Source organism: Thalassophryne amazonica, chromosome 3, assembly GCF_902500255.1.
Source record: "Thalassophryne amazonica chromosome 3, fThaAma1.1, whole genome shotgun sequence".
NCBI lineage: Eukaryota > Metazoa > Chordata > Actinopteri > Batrachoidiformes > Batrachoididae > Thalassophryne > Thalassophryne amazonica.
Window position 1 is genome coordinate 63,166,055 of NC_047105.1, and position 18,809 is coordinate 63,184,863.

Here is an 18,809-nt window from a genome sequence, read left to right on the forward strand (position 1 = left end):
CTGGTACTGCTGGCGAGGGAAAAAGAACAGTTAGATGGGGGCACGTTTGCACCCAGAACTCCGAACGGCAGGAAAGGTACCTCCACCTCTCGTTGGAACAGTAAACCAATAACTAGCTCAGTCAAAACTGTGTACTCAGTAGGCTTTGATATGTTACCTCTCTGGTAGAAACGATATCTCGGCAATGAGGTGGAGATGCCGTCCTGCTGATATACCCCACTGATGATTGCCGTCAGCTGTCTCAGGTGATGGGTGACAGCTGTCACCGAGGCTGCTCCCGTGAGGCGGCGGCGCCCTCTGGTGCCTGGAGCCCGCACTCCAGGCAGGGCGCCCTCTGGTGATGGTGGGCCAGCAGTACCTCCTCTTCAGCGGCCCACACAACACACTGCAGGGGTAACCTTGTCTTTAGGTGACATAAAAGCCTTGCTAATGCATGTCATGGGAAAACATGACACTGAAGAATTAGCAGGAAAGGTTGGACTAACACAAATGATGGGCACTAATCAACATGATGAAGTCCCCTTTAATCGCTATAGAAACTCCATGTGGGAAGGACTGAGAAGAAAGTACCCTGAGGTCTTGGATCCCTCTAAATTGGATGATGAGGAGTGGACACCTGAAGAGTGCCCAAAGAAGTTCCTGCACCGATTCCAGAAGAGATGGGCGGAGGAAACAGGAAATGCATGGAACCATTCTCCAGCAACTGAAATCCTGTTTAAAATAACTGTAAAAAAGGCTCTACCAGATGAGGTTCAGAAAGCCCTAGATGGAGTTGTGGGACTATCGAAAATGAATTGGGCTTTATACTCTGAGCATATTTGTCACCATCTTGAAATCTACAAGAAAGAAAAACAAAAAGAAGAAGATGCAGCAAAATCCCTGACGAAAAAATTGGTGCAGATGCAGTTGGGAGAGCTAACCAAAGTCAAGAAAGAAAAAACAAAGACCCAGGCACCAATGATGACCCCTGTTCCTTCTGAGTCGGCAAGCCTAGGCCCTACGGCAAACACTGCTGCCACCATACAGGCACCTGTGGTAACAGCCACACAGGGCCCCCAAGGGGCCGCAGCTTCTGTCAAGCTAACTTCAGCTGAACAACAATGGTATCAAGTGCCGAATGCCACACCTCATGTGACCCTTTTAGTCTCTGAAAAGTACGAATTCCATGACCTAGGTCCAATGGTAAAGACAGCCTCAGAAGTTGAAGAATGGCAAAACATGGAAAGTCCACAAGTACATCTGTCAAAAGACCAGCAGTTTGTACGAATTAATTTAAAAGTAAATGATGAGGCTATAGCTCAAAAAGTGGAGCTCAATCCTAGACCAGAGGGACAGATGGTGTTATCGGCCCAACAAGAGAAATTGTTAGAGCAAATACCACCAGTGGTGTGGTCCAAAAGCAAAACGGATGTAGGACTAGTAAAAACAGCCTTACCAGTAAAAATAAAAGTAAAACCGGGAGCAAAACTGCCTCACCAAAGGCAGTATCCATTAAAACCTCAGGCTATTGAAGGCATAAAACCAGTAATTAAGGGACTAATGGCAGCTGGAGTTCTAATAAAAACTGCAAGCCCATGCAATACTCCTATCTATCCTATCCCTAAAAACAATACCAAAGAGTATCGGCTGGTACATGATCTGCGTCCTATCAATGCAATAATAGAAATGGATCCACCTATAGTACCTGATCCGCATACTATACTATCAAGCATCCCTGCTGGAGCAAAATGGTACACAGTAATAGATCTGTGTTCAGCCTATTTCAGTGTGCCTGTGCACCCAGACTCACAACATTTGTTTGCATTCACATTTCTGGGACAACAGCTAACGTATACACGGCTACCTCAGGGACTGAACCTGTCCCCAGCCATCTTTAACAAAGTCCTGGCTGAAGATTTACAACACCTTGACATACCCAGTACATTGGTGCAATATATGGATGATCTCCTTATTGCATCAGAGACTCAAGAACAGTGTGAAAAAGATTCATTAATTGTATTGCATGCATTGGCAGATGGAGGTCATAAAGTAAGTAAGGACAAATTGCAGTTCTGCAAACAACAAGTAGAATACTTGGGAAGACAGTTGTGTGGGACCACGCGATGTATAGCCCCAAGCCAAGTGGAGGCTATAATCAAGGCTCCCAAACCCCAAACAGTGGGACAGATGCTTTCATTCCTTGGGATGGCAGGGTACAGTCGGCCGTGGATTTGTGATTATGCTATAAAAACTGCACCTTTGCGTGCCATGATTAGAGCAGTGGGGCAAACAAGCAATGCAGCTCTCCTCGTCTGGACAGATCAGGCAACGGGAGCTTTTGAGGCCCTAAAAACAGACATGCAATCTGCTCCCGCGTTAGGTAACCCAGATTATGGGAAACCTTTCCATTTGTATGTTACTGAAAAAGCTGGATATGCTTGTGCTGTACTAATGCAGGAAACAAATGAAGGAAAACAACCATTGGCCTATTATAGTACAAAGCTTGACAACATTGAAACAGGATTGCCACCATGCTATCAGGGTCTAGCAGCAGCTGCCTTTGCATTTCAAAAAGCATCATCCATAATCATGGGACATGCAGTAACGTTGTACACGTCGCATCAGTTACATGCCCTGCTAACCAGTCAACGTTTTGTCTTAACACAAGCTAGACGCACTGGATATGAAGTTGTGTTGTCCGCTCCAGAAATAACAATACAACGTTGTCACACGGTGAATCCCGCCACCAAATTGACCACACCGTTAGATGGTACTCCACATAACTGTGTGGCAGAGACAGAGAAATTTTTGAGAGCCAGAGAACATTTGTATAATCACGCCATAGATGCAGATCTAACCCTGTTCGTGGATGGCTCATGCTTTCGGGATGCCGCGGGATTGCATGCGGGTATGGGGATTGTTAAACTAAACACGGATGGCGAGACCTTTGAATTACTGGAGTCCCAAGGAATTGATCAGCCTTGTTCAGCCCAACTGGCAGAAATCAAAGCCTTAACTATGGCTTGCCAGATAGCTAAAGATCAACGTGTTAATATCTACACAGACTCAGCCTACGCTTATGGCGTATGTCATGTACATGCAAACATTTGGAAACAAAGGGGATTCCTGAGAGCAGATGGCACCCCTGTCACTCATGGAGAAGCGATTTCCCAACTGTTACAAGCTCTCCAATTACCGTCTGAGGTAGCCATCATTAAATGTGCAGGTCATCAAAAGAATAATAACATCATAGCTCAAGGTAACAACTTAGCAGATGACGCAGCTCGCAAAGGAGCACAAGGAGAAAATATGTTTCCCCTGCTAACCATCCAAGATTGTGCCCCACTGGTTTCACTTGACGCACTGATAGTGGCTCAAAGTAGGGCCAGTGGAGAAGAAAAACGAATGTGGGTTAAACGAGGCGCTATTGAGACACGCAGTAAGGGGCCAGCGGACAAGCTGTGGCGCAGTAGTCATGGACATTTTGTGTTACCCACCAATTTATTACGACATGCAATCATTTGGGCCCACGGACCTGATCATTGTTCGCGAGTCCAAATTATGAACAAACTAAAAGCTGTCTGGTGGTCACCATATATGGCAGCAACAGTGGACCGTTTGTTGAATGAGTGTGAGGTATGTGCACAGTACAATGTCCGGAAATCATTCACAGCCCCTTTAGCCCACATTCCGGTCCCTGATGGGCCATTCAGACATCTTATGATGGATTTCATAGACATGGGAGCTGAAAATCGAGTTAAACGAATGAGATATGTTTTGGTAGTGATATGCAGATTCAGCCGATGGATTGAGGCAGTAGCCTCTGCAAATCAAGACCATAAAACGGTAGCCAAATTCTTGTGCCGAGACGTCTTTCCAAGATTTGGCATTCCAGATACTATCTCATCTGACAACGGTAGGGCTTTTGTAGCCAAGGTTACACAAGAAACATTCAAACAATTGGGTATCAAACAGAAGTTTGGGTGTGTTTATCACCCCCAATCAAATGGGGCGGTGGAACGGGCTAATGGCATTTTAAAGAACAAACTAGCAAAAATCATAGCAGACAGCAATGGCAAACTAACCTGGCTGGATGCGTTGCCGCTTGCTTTATTGTCAATGCGCTCACAAACTAACCGACTAACCCATTTGACACCATTTGAAGCTCTTACAGGTCGGCCGATGCCTATTCCATACCTGAGAGGACCCTACGAAGGACCATCGCTGGAGCAGCTACAAGACGAATGGCATAATTATCTGAGACAGTTAACCCAAATACACAAAACTATCTTTTTGCAGGTCAAAGGTGCTACAGAAGACAGAGAAGCAGAGATTCCACTCGAAAATCAGAGCATCCAGCCTGGTGATCTGGTTTACGTCAAGGTGTTCAAAAAGAAGTGGGACAGGCCCCGCCGAGAAGGTCCTTTTAAAGTTATTCTTGCCTCACGTACAGCAGTCAAAGTAGACGGTAAGGACACTTGGTTTCATTTAAACCACTGCTGTAGGGTTGGTGGCCCAGCGCCCCTGCGGCCTCGGCAAGCTCGTCTTGGCAGAGCCGCCGGGCCAAGGGGGGAAGCAGGAGAAGCCAGAGACCCTACAGCAGCACCGAGGGACGGCCACGCCTCCCTGCAGCCAGAAGAAGCACCGAGGGAAGGCCACGCCTCCCTGCAGCCAGGCGAACACTGGCCAAGGCGCTCACAGAGACTGATTGAACAAAGACGACGCACAGCTTCAGAGAGTAGTGGATCCCTGCCAGATAGAGCAGCGACAGACTCAGATGCAGACTCAGAAACAACTGGAGACGCAGGCCAACAGACACACAGAAATACAGACCGACAGATAGACAGGCCACAGGAGACATCAGACTCGGACAGCAACTCAGTAGATTTACCGACAGAAGAACCGCAGGAAGTACAACCCAGACAAAGCACAGATACACCACACATCCCTAGTGACAGCTCATCTAGTGACGGCTCACTTAGTAGCACATCTAGTAGCACATCTCAACAGTCATCAGAGCAATGATTAAGGAATTATTCAAGGGATTGACAATACTACTGGTGGTCAGTATGGGAGAAAATAGACATCCAAAACATACAACGGACTGTGCCGTGGCCATGGCCGCAATAGCAGCTAAACAAGGCATTCTAAACACAGGAAAAACATATAATTTGGTATACATTAAATCAAAAGCCTACAAGAACATAGGAATACAGGGAAAGCTGGGGGATTACATATTAGGCGAAGCCATTAGCATCAAATGTGAAGAGGAGGGAACACTCAACATAGAGGTAATTTGTGATAAAAGAGGATGCAGGGAAACCAAGCAAGACGTAACTGTTACAGTACATGAAGCCACAAAATGGGTAAAAATCAAACCAAGGAAAAAGAGGACAATTAGAAGCCTAGAAACAAGCAGTCACTTAGGGAGATGGGATCCCAGTACAGACCTAGCCCGCACACAAGGGTTGAAGACCAATTTATTTTACCAATGGTTGAAATTTTCGGCTAGGCAGATCAGTGAAAAGCCTTGCATAGCCTGTCACCGGAAAGGTGTGATACCTCAGGCTAAACCCCTACCTGATATCAACAACTGTTATAGGAGTCCCCAACATAACTCAGACCAAGCAGAATGCTATACACAATGTGTTATGAAAATGGCAGTAGGTGATGAAAAATATGCTGCCGACAGTAAACTTTGTCCAGTGCCCCTAAGTACAGAAGGAACCGTTCCACCTATGATTAAAATAGAGAAAGGGATGATACACCCATTCTGTATAGCTAAAGGCTTAGTAGCACAATACATAAGTGATTGGCAGGTAGAGACGACCCAGCCAAAACACCACATACAGTGTATGCAAAAGCAGCAAGAATACAAACCGGCCAAAACAGCATGGAACATTACCGTCTGTCACACCCTGCCAGCAGCAGGCATACAGTGTGAACAAATAGTACCGGCCACAGGGGGGTCTGTAATTGGACTGAATCTCACCCATGCTTCATGGGTATCTACTCCAAATTTAGCTAAGGGAACGGTACCCTTAGCTGACATCTTTTGGATATGCGGACAAAGAAGGAAACTCCTGTCATCGCTGTCCCCTAATTGGAAGGGCCTTTGTGCTCCTGTGATGCTCACAGGAGCTATAACAGTAATTGAAATGCCAAATTCAATACAACCCATGCCACAGAAACTTCGTAAGAAAAGAGGAATAATGACGTTTAAAACAGACTACAACATCACAGTAAGAAACGGGATACCAGAAGGGATACCCCGACAGTTAGAAGCCATAGACAGTAGCAGAGTTAAAGCAGATGAAGATGCGGATAAATGGGGATGGGCATTGGCTCTGTTCGGGGTTACTCCAAAAATCCGTTCTAGGTTCCAGGAGGTGCAGTGGATTAATTACTTGTGGTATAATCAGCAAAGATACCTGAACTGGACATTGGCAGCAGTAGGAGCCTTAACCGAACAACTGCACGCCACCTCGCTAATGACAATGCAAAATAGATTAGCTATCGAGATGATGATGGCTGATGAACAAGGAGTTTGTATTATGATCAAAGCCACCGAATGTTGCACAGCTATTCCCATGCGTACAGGGGAAGACGGAAATTTGACAGAGCTCTTAATCACACTTGAAGAGATGCAACAGGAACTGTTAAGTAACTCCATAGGAGGGAGAAATGAAACTGACGATTCTGGATACATTGTAGGGAATGGAATGAATATTGGCCCACTGTTTTCACTGTTTGGGACTCTAAGGAGAGGGTGGATATCATGGAAAGACTGGTTATACCAGATAGGTGTAATCTTGGCACTAACAGGGGTGGCGGTCTTGCTGGTAATATGTTGTGGTATTCCCTTGATAAAATTTCTGGTCAATAAATTGCTTTCATCCACAGTAGGACAGCTCCCACTGTTAGCCATCCGAGCCCTAGAAGAAAGCACAAACGAAACAGACAGAACCAGAATATATGGAAATGGATGAAATACCAATTATCCTCCCCGACAGCCCCCAGCTCCCTAATATTGTGGCGTACACCCCAGATAGGGAGGACTGGGATGGACCGTGCTTGGTGATATTGTAGACGAGGAAGAAGACATGCACGCACATTTACATTCACACTCATGCACCCACAAAAATGAGGGATAGGATAGACAATATCTGAAAGAATGACATGGAGCTGTAATAATGAACGTATATGTATATTACTAGGACACAGGAGTATGGCTGAGAGACCAGACTCCCCTGATCAGGGACCTATGCCTGATCTGCCTCTATCAAGTCTGATTGGACTCTCAGAACTGTTTGGAGAAGAGGATATACAGGAGGGATGGTCGAGACATGATTGGTCGCCACAGCCGCCATCCATCCAGCAGCTAAACCAGTTGGCAACAGAAGGATCTTCATCGTTCCAGCACCTGGCGATGACGGCTTCACAGAATCTGCCTGCAGCAAGAGTCGGCCCGAGGACTCCACCATCACCTGAAGGACCCTTTGGACTCAGGAACACACCCCTTCCGCAGATGCCATGGAGACAGTCACATGTGCCAGTGGCAACGATACCCTCCAGGGGAGGCAGCCAAGGTCGGCCATATGCAGCAACCGTCCGAGTGCATCCTAGACCCAATTCACTGCTAGGCCCTGTCCCCAGCTTTCCACCCCCAAGGCAGGAGAGATATTCTGATCAGCCCAGTACCTCTGGAGGAGGATCAGCAGGGGTAGACCTTAGCCGAACTCACCCACCAGGACAGAGGGGAGCTTTGTACAGGCTGCTAAATGCCCAGAGTGTCCCACCCACTTGCCTGTGCGACATCAACAATACTCCCCCCACACACGAAATGCCTTCCCCCTTGTACTTCCTGTCCCCTGGACTGCACAACCTTAATCTGGTCATGGTCACCCCACAGGACATGGCAATCTTGGTTCGAGAGCTTCGTCTTCCACAAGAGTCTGTTCCAAAAACCTTGGAGCAGCTCCTGCCCCTCACAAATCACATTCCCCATGAGCTATTTGAGGAAATCATGCCACAACTAAGTCAGACAGCTGCATACCTGTTCAGGATACACCGTGACAATGCCAACATCTCTTGTGCTCAGGAGGGCCTCCATACTCAACTGTGTGGTCTTCAGTCTAGTATGGACATGCTAGCCTGCATGATGGAGCATATGGAAAGGGAACAGCTAGGGCTGGCCACCACCACCCTGAATGTGGGCAAGAATTCTCTGGGGGCCCTGTACAACCTGGCCAAGCAGCACAAGGAGCTGGAAAGATCCATCAAAGAACTGCACGACTGTCTGAAAGCCAGAATTCCTGATCCTCCCCCCACTACTCCTGAAAGGCCAACCTCCCCATGTTCCCCAACTTCTCCCAAAACTTCAGATGCTGAGTAAATGCTGAGGAGCGCGGACTGACGTAATGGCACTGAACACGGACTATGATCTTGGTTCTTGAGTTTGAATTGCGGACTGGTTTCAGAAATCTGAGTGTAAATAAAACAAAGAAGGATATATGTTAGTAACGAAGGTTGGGTAAATGTCTGTCCTTACCATCATCTGCGTAACACAGATAAAGCTAAATGCATACACATAGATATCACATTGCAAAGTTATAAAAAAGGGGACCCTTACACGGCGTGTTTGTAGATTTAGTAGTAAAGATGCACCATAGGGACCCCTTTTTCCTTAAATTGTAGCATGCCTCAAGAGACATGCATCGCCTAAATTTGGCGTCTGGCCAAAAAGGGCATTAGAAAACAAGCTGAAAAAGAAGAAAAACAAAGTGGAGAATGTTGAGAAATGGCCTATAATGAAAACCATTATATGATTGACTAAGGCAAATGACTTAAGGACGGACATGAAGGGAAACCATTTATTGTGTTTATCATTTAACTAGACATAGCTGCGCTAACCTTAGAATAGTTTCTTGATTGGTTGACTAAATAGTGGTAACGTAGGGGTTATTTGATGCATTTAAATAATAAATGTGTGACTCTTTAACAAAATAATATGTAGAACCAAGTATAATGGGTTGGAGCCTCTGGTTGAGTGAGTCAATAGATGCCAGAAGATGATTGGTTGCACTGATGTCAATGTGAAGCCTTTACTTTGCCATGATTAAGAGGTTGATGTAACTTGTTTTATGTGGCCATTGTAAGTGCCTTGAATTACACCAAAACTCAATGTTTGAATGTCACCTTGCGTTGATATAATCCAGCTAATTGATCACCATGTGCCTTAGTATGTAGGTTCACCTGCACTTACACTTAAATATATTTACTGTGTGAAGAATCACTTATAGTCATATCCGCACCAGAGTTATCAGTAAGTCGAGTGATGTGTTTGCAATGCACAAATGAGGATGTCTTGTCAGTAAACAACCCAAGAGTATAATTGATGTAATGGGACTCTTTCGAGTCCGAGAGGAGGGACTGTAGAAGAATTTTTAGGTCCATATTTGAACTGTGATGAACTATCAAGTGTCCTGATCCGAACTGTATGTCCTCTGGTTGAACTAGCAGGTGTTCAACCCAAAAAAAGGGCTTTATTAGTCATTCAGTCTGTCAGGGGCTTTCCAAGGCCTTTTAGGTGCTTTCCCGCAGGCCACGTGCCGGGGCCTCAGGCCAGCTGCACGTGTGGCTGAGGCCACGTGCGGAGGGGGCCTCAGGCCAGCTGCACCTGTGGCTGAAGGTCTTTTAAAAAAATCAGTTGTAAATCCTTCACGTTTTAATGGGAGCGTTTGTCACATTGAAATAATGGCCTAACACCTGCTTAGGGTTCACTAGAGGACGCTTCCAATAGAAAACCATGTCTTAGGAATGAAATAAATAAAAAAGTTGAAGGAGGAGCGATGCCCGCGGGTCTCCAATAAATAGATGAGCGCGGTTGTCACTTATTCAGTCTCTCTAGAGGACTCAGTTTGTCTAAGCTTTGTGTCGAAGGCTTAAATAAACTTAAAAACTCTGTGCATTTTATCTTGCTTAAGGCTGAATTATTCTAAAGTGTTGTGTCATTTTCTAGCATATCACTTGCAATTAGTTTGTGTTATCTAAAAGACGACATCCTGAGAAGACTAAAGACGAGCCGCGACATACTGAATTTGGGATTTTCATTAGTTGCCAATTATAATCAATAAAATTAAAAGAAATAAACATTTGGAATATATCAGTCTGTGTGTAATGAATGTATGAGTATACATTATACAAATTTCACTTTTTGAATGAAATTACTGAAATAGATCAACTTTTTCATGCTATTCTAATTATATGACCAGCACCTGTATATAATATGAATGGTATTCACGTTTTGCGAGACCTGCATTCACATTTTGTGAGATATTTTTTCAGTATTCATGTTTTGCAATTAACGGTTTGCAGATAATTCATGATTTGCAACTGATTCACGTTTTGGAGGTTAACACTTGCTAATGCCCAGAAGCATTTACTGAAAATAAAGTGAGAAGGATCTAAATGAGATGATGATGACTTTTCAGTCATGTGAGATGAAAATTAAGAAAAATAATTAAAATGGCAGAGGGCTAAGAGGGCCGTAGTTGGGGGGTCTGGGGGGGGGCGAAGCACCCCATGAGCTGAAGGTTTGTAGCCATGGTAATGCTACCCAGATGCATTTACTGAAAATAAAGTGTCAAGGACCTAAATAAGATGGTGAGGACTTTCCATGTGAGATGCAAATAAAGAAAAATGCTAAAAATAGTGGGGCGTTAAGAGGGCCGTAGTTGAGCAGTACTGCATGCCTGTTGGAGCAGAAATGTCAGAAACAGCCAGAACGTTATATCCACATTCACAGTATTCCTGTACTGCCATCATCATGGACTGTAATTATATTAAATTAACAAAGCAAAATTAAGAATTGTTCAGTTGATGTTAATGTGCAACATGCATTCCAAAGCAATTTTTTAAAAAAATTATGAATCCTTGTATTTTTGTTAGTGTAAGTTTCAGTAACATATTAAATCAGGACATGATGGAATCACTTACTTTGTATGTTTATGGTAGATGTGCTACTGGGTGCAGAAGATATGTCTCTCACAGAGTAATAACATTTCACTTTGACCTCAGCGGGTGATCTCTGTCTGATCTCCTGCAGCAGCTCAGATCCCGTCAGTGTGGACTGACATAACTGTTTTCTTAAATATATGTTTCCCTTCACAGTGTAGAAAAGACAGTGATCCACAGGAAAAGCAGATGATGGAGGCTGACAGTTCAACAGGACCGAGTCTTTCTCTGTGATCACCGCCGGACTAACTGCCAGCGTAGGCGGAGCCAGTTCTGCAAGATTACGCATAATTATATGTGTTAAATGTGTTTATGTTGATTATATATTATAGTACTACAAATGATATCTTGTGATTCAATTATTAAAGAATAAAAATCAGTGGTGGGCACAGTTCAGCTAATCAGCCAGCAGCTAATTAGCAAAGCTAGCCTTTTCAGCTAACTTTTAAAAACCATTGGTGGACCAAATAACTTCCACTAAATTTGCTTCTGCTAACTTTAAGTCAGCTAACTCTTTAAAATTAAGTTCAATGGTCAATAATGTTTTTAAACCCTATAATCATGCATTTGTTCCAGTAACCTAATAATATACAAATAATGAATGTTTATGAGTTCAATGGTATGAATATTTCATGAGGTGAAAGATGGAACATTCCATTCAACAAGGCTCATTGAATGGAATGTTCCATCTTTCACTGAATTAAATATTCATTCCATTGAAAGGATGTAAAAACATTCGTTATTTGTTTAATATAACAGCTAAAATAGATCCTTGTCATTTTATATTATATTAATTTACAAACAACAGAAAAGGGACTTAGATTTTGGTACCTCCTTAGTGCAGAAAAAAAAAATCACGTCAGAAATTAATCCAGCTTTGGTGTGTCACTGCTGCTTTGACATCAACAATCCAAAACAAACTTTAAATAGGAGTCAAAAAATAATTCTGAGGATGAAGCCATGCCATGCATCAAATCGTCATCCATCAGCAAAACAAACCCCACCATATTTATTTTAAAGCTAAGCACCGTCCGGCTTGTGTAAGCATGAGCGTACGCGCGCTCACACAAGTGAGACGGTGCTTGTGCACGTGTGTACTACCAAAAAAAAAAAAAAAAGACTGTGTACTTCCTCAGTGCAGCAAAAAAAAAAAAAAAATCACGTCAGACGGCACAGCGCAGTGGATTTGTTTTGTGTGTGCGGGAGCGCACAGGTATGTGTGTGTATGTGTGTGTGTGCGTGTGTGCAGAGTGCAATGGTACCAAATGTATGGAACCAAATTGCACTCTAAATGCAATGCAACACAAATGGTACGAATAATCCATGTCACGTGACATACAAAGCACCAATAAAATGACAAGGATCCACTCAGCCGTTACATCATCATCATATAAGCATCATCTCGAGGAGATGTCACACCAGAGTAAATGCAGTGATTAGTTGACTATAAAAATTATTTTCTATGTCCATTATTATTTCGTAATATTTCTTATCCATCTGAATAGTTCAGATGCAAAACCCAGTAAGCAGGGCCGTATATAGGAATGTGAAAGGGGGGGTTCAAATCCTTGAGTTGGGGGTCCAGTGGGCCACAGAGTGGGGTCGAGGGGCAACTCCCTCTTGGGTGGCTCAGGGGGATGAAGCCCCCCAAAGCAGAAGCTTTTTGAGGATTTCGAGGGGTAAAAAGCTACATAAATTTCATTCGAAACCCAAAATGTATCATTTTAGGAAATACATTTTTATATACAAATAGTCCTTGCTTGGGATTGGATCAGTTGCCATAAGAACCACCCAGGAAGAACCAAGATAACATTAATGCAAACTTTACACCTGCCTGTCGGTTGCGAATGACGCAACCAGTTGCGAATGACGCAACCGACAGGCGTGAAAAAACTCACGCATGCGCACGAACGTTCAAGCTTGGCTGATGCAAGCGCACATGATTCAAATCCATACAGTTTTTGCAAAAAATAAAAAGGTCGAATAGTTTTCTAACAGACCTCGTATTGAGCGGTATTAATATTCACGTTTACATTATGAATATGTACGTATATGTACGTTATGTATTAAAATAGCCATATTTAATTTGGCGACCTTGTTTAATTCGTGAAATTTGCATAATAAATCCCACGCGAATATTTGCACCTTTACAGTATTTGCAACAGGAGGGAGAAGCTCCCTTTATTTCTCAGCTTATACATACAAACATGCTTTTACAAACCAGACAAGTGTAATTGTGTGTCTACATGAACCCCCTGAACCCCCTCTATATATGGGCATGGTAAGTACAGTATTTCTTTTTTAAAATGGAGAAAAATGCAGTTGAAAATGGAGATTTAAAGGAAACCATACTCGGAAATGCACAGACATTCATCAATCAAATGAAAACAGTTTGTTCAAATTCTTTCATATTGTGCACACTGATGGTCCCCTTGACAGCCAAGTACATGTTGGCCTGAACTAAAAATTTATGATTTTGGAGATACTGGGTTTTACATCTGAATTCTTCATTTATTATTTTATGTACTGTGAATAAACTGTATGTTGAATGAACTGTTTAATTTGTTCGTTTTATTATTTATATGTACATTTTAATCATACGATTTTGACTTGGGGAAAGCTTTTTAGTAATCTCCATGTTTACACTATAGCATTTGGCTCTTTAGGCCCGGTGGCTCTTGGTACCCCTTCGTCCCAGATGTTCCATGGTTAATCAGCCAAAAACAAACAAAAGAAAAAGGCAAATTTCAAAGTCTAAATTCATCATAACAGTTTACGGCTAGCGGTAGCCTCAGCAAAATGTTTTTACAGTTTATTGTCTTAGCATTATTACAGTTAATAGTGGATATTCTACCGTGACCAGAAGAAGTTTGTTTATTTGTCTGGAACATGCTGTGATTGGTCCTGAATGTGCTGTGATTGGTTGAGTGCAATGATGTCATCATGTGACTCACTTTAGCGGTCACTGAGTTTTAAATATTTTCATAATGTGCTTTTTTTTTTTACCTTTTTTGCTATTTCCAACCCTCTCCCTTCCCCTAACCCCAACCATAACTCCTCCCCCCCAAACCTCCCATGTCACCCCAGATCCCCCCCCCCCCCAAAAGTCACTCGTCACCCGTGCTAAAGACAGTCCTCTTCCGGTCATGGAAGAATATCCACTTTGTTAACTTTTCAATTCGTGGATTATCAGTTATTGAAGCTGTGCCCAGTACTGATAAAAACATCTCATGAAAAGGGTTATAATAAAAAAAAACAGCCAGATAGGTATTTGAGAAAGACTGACCTTGTACTTTGATCTCATGAAAGAAAACTGTTGAACAAATAATGTGTTAATGACAAAAAGTTAATGATTATTGATCAATTATTAAGATGTCGAAATTTTAGGTTCCCAATAATATATAGTTCTATTAAAAGGTGCGATAATATAAAACACCTACAAAAAGGAAAAAAATTGCACATTGTTTCCAATTGAACATAAGTTTGTATTAACATAATAAACAAAGCTTCACTCACACATGAGGATGATGAAGGACAGGTGTCCGATCATGATGAACATGAACCCTGAGACTGTTCAGATGCCCAAAACAGGAACTAACTGCCTCTGTGACTGCAAAGACCTTAAGACAGGTTCCTGGCATTTTGCAGAATCTATTGTCATAAAAACCACAGGAAGCATGAAAGAGAAACTAAGACGACAGTCGTACTGTGCAATGTTCACAGTACATGGTTTGTATTCATCTCTGGTTTACCACAGTGCATTTATAAGAAACTGGGCCTGTTCCAAAAAATAACAAGAGGAATCAAAGATTTCTGACGTCCACCAGTTTGGATCCAGATCACCTCCAAAATGCAGTGGAGTCTTCCATGCCCTAATACAGGGGTGGCCAAGTTCGGTCCTCGAGAGCCACCTTCCTGACACTCTTAGTTGTCTCTCTGCTCCAACACACCTGAATCCAATGAAAGGCTCATTAAAAGTCTGCTAAAGAGTCTTTCATTGGATTCAGGTGTGTTGGAGCAGGGAGACAACTAAGAGTGTCAGGAAGGTGGCTCTCGAGGACCGAACTTGGCCACCCCTACCCTAATACTTATGTATGGTGCAAATTTGGTGAGAATCTGTGAAGTAGTTTTGAAGAAATCCTTCAAAGTCTATATAAAGTGAAATCTTGATCCAGAATCTAGATCCAGAGTCTTCCATGTCCTAATATCTATCTGTGGTAAAAATTTGATTCTGGAGTTATGTGGCAAAAACAACACAAATGGTGACAAAGGTCAGTTTTGGTTTGTACAGGGTCAAAAGTTAAAGTTAAAAAATGACCACCATGTTGTCACCATTTGTGTTGTTTATACCCCATAACTCCAGAACATTCAGTCATAGATAGTCCAAACTATACCTTTTAACTGTCATTATTGACAGTTCAATGTCCCTCGAGCATTACTCCAAACAGCTGGTTCGAAATTGTTTTCATCATTTAAGGAATATTTCAAAACTCAGATTACTGGTGTCAAAGGTTGAACTTGAAATGATTATTCATGCTTTTATCTCTTCTCGTTTGGATTATTGTAATGGTCTTTTTACTTGTTTCAGTAAATCATCTTTGGATCACCTTCAGTCTGTACAGAATACTGCAGCAAGGCTTTTAACTGGCACCAATAGAATATCCTATATCACTGCAGTTTTGGTTTCTCTTCATTGGTTGTCAGTAAATTTTGGGTTTCATTTTAAATTGTAGTTTTAACTTTAGAGGCCTTACATGCTCAAGCTCCTCAGTATATCTCTGACCTGTTGAAATCTTATTCTTCATCCTGAGGTCTTAGATCATCAGGTCAAAGGTTGCTGTTGGTTCCACATACGCGGTTTAAAACTCGTGGGTGTCGGGCCTGTCAGGTAGTGGCACCAAGGCTGTGGAATTCTCTTCCCCTGTCTTTACACTGTATAGACTCCATTGACTCTTTTAAAAAGCAGCTGAAGACATTTTTATTAAGACAAGCTTTTAATTAATTTGTTGTTTTATGCTGTATTCTATTGTTTGTATAGTTGTGATATGTTATACTTTCATTGTGAAGCACTTTGTGGTTTTTATCTGGGAAAAGTGCTATACAAGCTCGTATAAATAAAATTTACTTAGTTACTTTTTGGAATCAGTATGATCAGACAAATAATGTGATATAGTTTTCAACATGACTGAAGCATTTTTACATTTTGATCTCTATGTAATTCTTCACTGACCCCTACCTGGCTGCAGCTGCCACCCCGGGATGGTTATCATACATTGTTGTGTAGGCCGTGGTACACTGAGGCTGTTTGGTCACCTTACGTGGTACTGATTAGGTCAAAACTGATGACTGGCTCATAGACTACAGGATACCTGGTAAAGCTGTGAAATACTCCTGTGGTTGTTTTCTGGTAAACTAATCCCACTGAATAGTGTCAAGCACAAACTCTGATTCACTGTGATCTCTGATGACTTACAATGACAAACATAATGAGTTTCACCTGTGCAATGAAACACACCTGGTCTCATTTTATCAGACCAACCTACATAAAGACAGAATTCCAGCATAGTCTGGCTGAAAGCAGCTTTGGTGAAGTTTGTGCAGAGATATTTGTGGGTTTTTTTTATTATTATTTACAAAATGCCTGCGAAAAAGACAGCAACAAATTCTTCTCCTGCATCTACCTCTGTAGATTTGCCAGTAGAGGTGAAGAATGACAATGAAAAATCAGGTTCGAGTGCAAATGTCAGATGATAAAGTATTGAGCACTCTTGTGGTTGGTATAAAAACTGTTTTGTTTTTTTTTGGGGGTTTTTTTTTTAGGCGGAGCAGCAACTCGTAAAATTGCTTCTCATCCCTCAACAGCCATTATGGTGAGAGAAGCAATTAAGGAGCTGGACTCGCGGAAAGGCGTTTCTTCACAGGCAATACAGGGCTACATTAAACAGAAATACCCTACAGTGGATTTGTTGAAGCTCAAGTATTTGGTTCGCAGAGTCTTGAAAAAAGGACTTGAAACCGGCACACTGGTGAGGCCTGCAAATGCTACGGTCACCACTGGCGCGCAGGGAAAATTCAGGGTGAGATACAAACTTGCTTTAAGAAAGACGGGGGAACCACACAGTAACTTGCATCACTTTTTTTTTTTTTAAAGCTTGCACCACAAGCCAAGCAGCTAAAACCAAGGAGTGAGAATGCTGATCCCAATGTGCAAGTGAACCAAAAACCAGTGAAGGAAGGGGCAAAGAAACACACAAAAACTGGTAACTGTGACTTGATGACCAGCTGTCTTTATTTGTCTGAGTGAAACTTAACTGACTCCTTCTGTTAAAGGTGCAGCAAAAGACAAAGGCTCTGCAAACAAAAAGACTCTCTCTGAGGTAAGGCTGACTTTAAAGCTGCACCGGGGGGCTATTATAGTCTTACCTGTATTTGTCTCTACTTCAGGATGCAAAACCTCCCAAAAAGTCAAAAGGAGCAGAGGCGACCGCCTCAGAAGTTGCTCCAGCAAAGAAGCCCAAAGCTAAACGAGCAGAGGGTGTAGCTGGCAAAGGTGCTACTGGACCTGCTAAAGCAAAGTCTGGAAAGGAAGTGAAGACCAAGGCTCCGAAAGCGGCCGGTGACTCTTCTAAAGGGAAACGAGGAAAGAGTGTGCAGTAAATGTATAAGAACTTTATTTTTTTTAACACAATCTTGTTTTGCAATAAAATCTTTTGGGTATTTGACTTTGCCTGTTACCCGAAGTGCCTGGTTATGTGTAGAAAGTGACGTTCTTAATGGCCTCAATTGTAGCATTGTAATGCCACTCTTCCAACTAAACCATTACAGGTTCAAGCACCAGAATGGATGAGGCATAACCAGTCTATACCACTGTACCTTTATCAAGGCACAGATCTGTTCCTGCCTTGAGCCAACGGTGAAGATTTTATGGTGACCAGTTTGTGAAATCTTCAGACTTTATTTTAACCCATCCTGAGCTTGTTCAATTCCTCAGGGTGTTGGAGAAAATGTGGCCGTAGCTACAATCTAACTCTGATTTCTGCTGACTTCTTAAATCAGAGGTCTCAAACTTCCCAGAAAGGGCCGAGAGGGTGCATGCTTTCTCTGCAACCACCCACTCCACCAGGTGATTTCACTGATTAGTCACTTTGAGCAGGTGGAAAGTTAATCAGTGAAATCACCTAGTGGGAGTGGGACATTGCAAAGAAAACTTACACCCTCTGCCCTTTCTGAAACTCAAATTAAAGTGAGTACTCAATTTGAGTGCTAATATTTTCTAAAGTAGTGGAGGCCTGCAGGAGTGTGCCTTTTTTGTGTGTGTGCTAAAGTTATGCTAGGCCTCCTGAGAAAACTAATGTGAGTGGGATAAATATGGTACAATACCTGAAATCTATGAACATTTCCAGCTAGTCTTTAATTCATATACCTCGAATATTTGACCATTTCAAGGTTAAAGTTTCAGGTGAATCTTGTACAGTCACTTGCCCAGTTCTGGATCACTGCTGTAGTATTTGTGCCGCCGTTTCTCGTAATCAGCAGGAATAAGCTAATACTTGGTACCAATGGAAAGGCTGTTTTGTCTACAAACGACCACAAGCTCGAACGGATCCAGCCATCTTTGTGATCAGCACAGGAATCAAAACATCCTGGTCTCGGTGGTGTGCGCACATTTTCTCACTCATTTGTGAAAGTGACAATCTCTAAGTAGGAAAGCTGAGTTAGTCATTTGGCATCATTGGTTCTAGAGAGGGGAAAATACTTACTTGGGTAGAAAATGTCAGTGTTATGTCTTGCTGTTTAATTGCTGTACGCATTTA

At 42.6% G+C, this 18,809-nt stretch overlaps 1 protein-coding gene across 1 annotated transcript; it reads left to right on the forward strand.

Moving 5' to 3' along the window:
• Nucleotides 1–16,632: 16,632 nt before the first annotated feature.
• Nucleotides 16,633–17,652, forward strand: LOC117507775 (protein B4). Its single transcript, XM_034167582.1, has 5 exons — nt 16,633–16,729; nt 16,825–17,072; nt 17,147–17,255; nt 17,326–17,372; nt 17,440–17,652. Exons 1-5 carry the CDS (start codon nt 16,633–16,635, stop codon nt 17,650–17,652), a joined length of 714 nt encoding a protein of 237 aa, XP_034023473.1.
• Nucleotides 17,653–18,809: the final 1,157 nt, after the last annotated feature.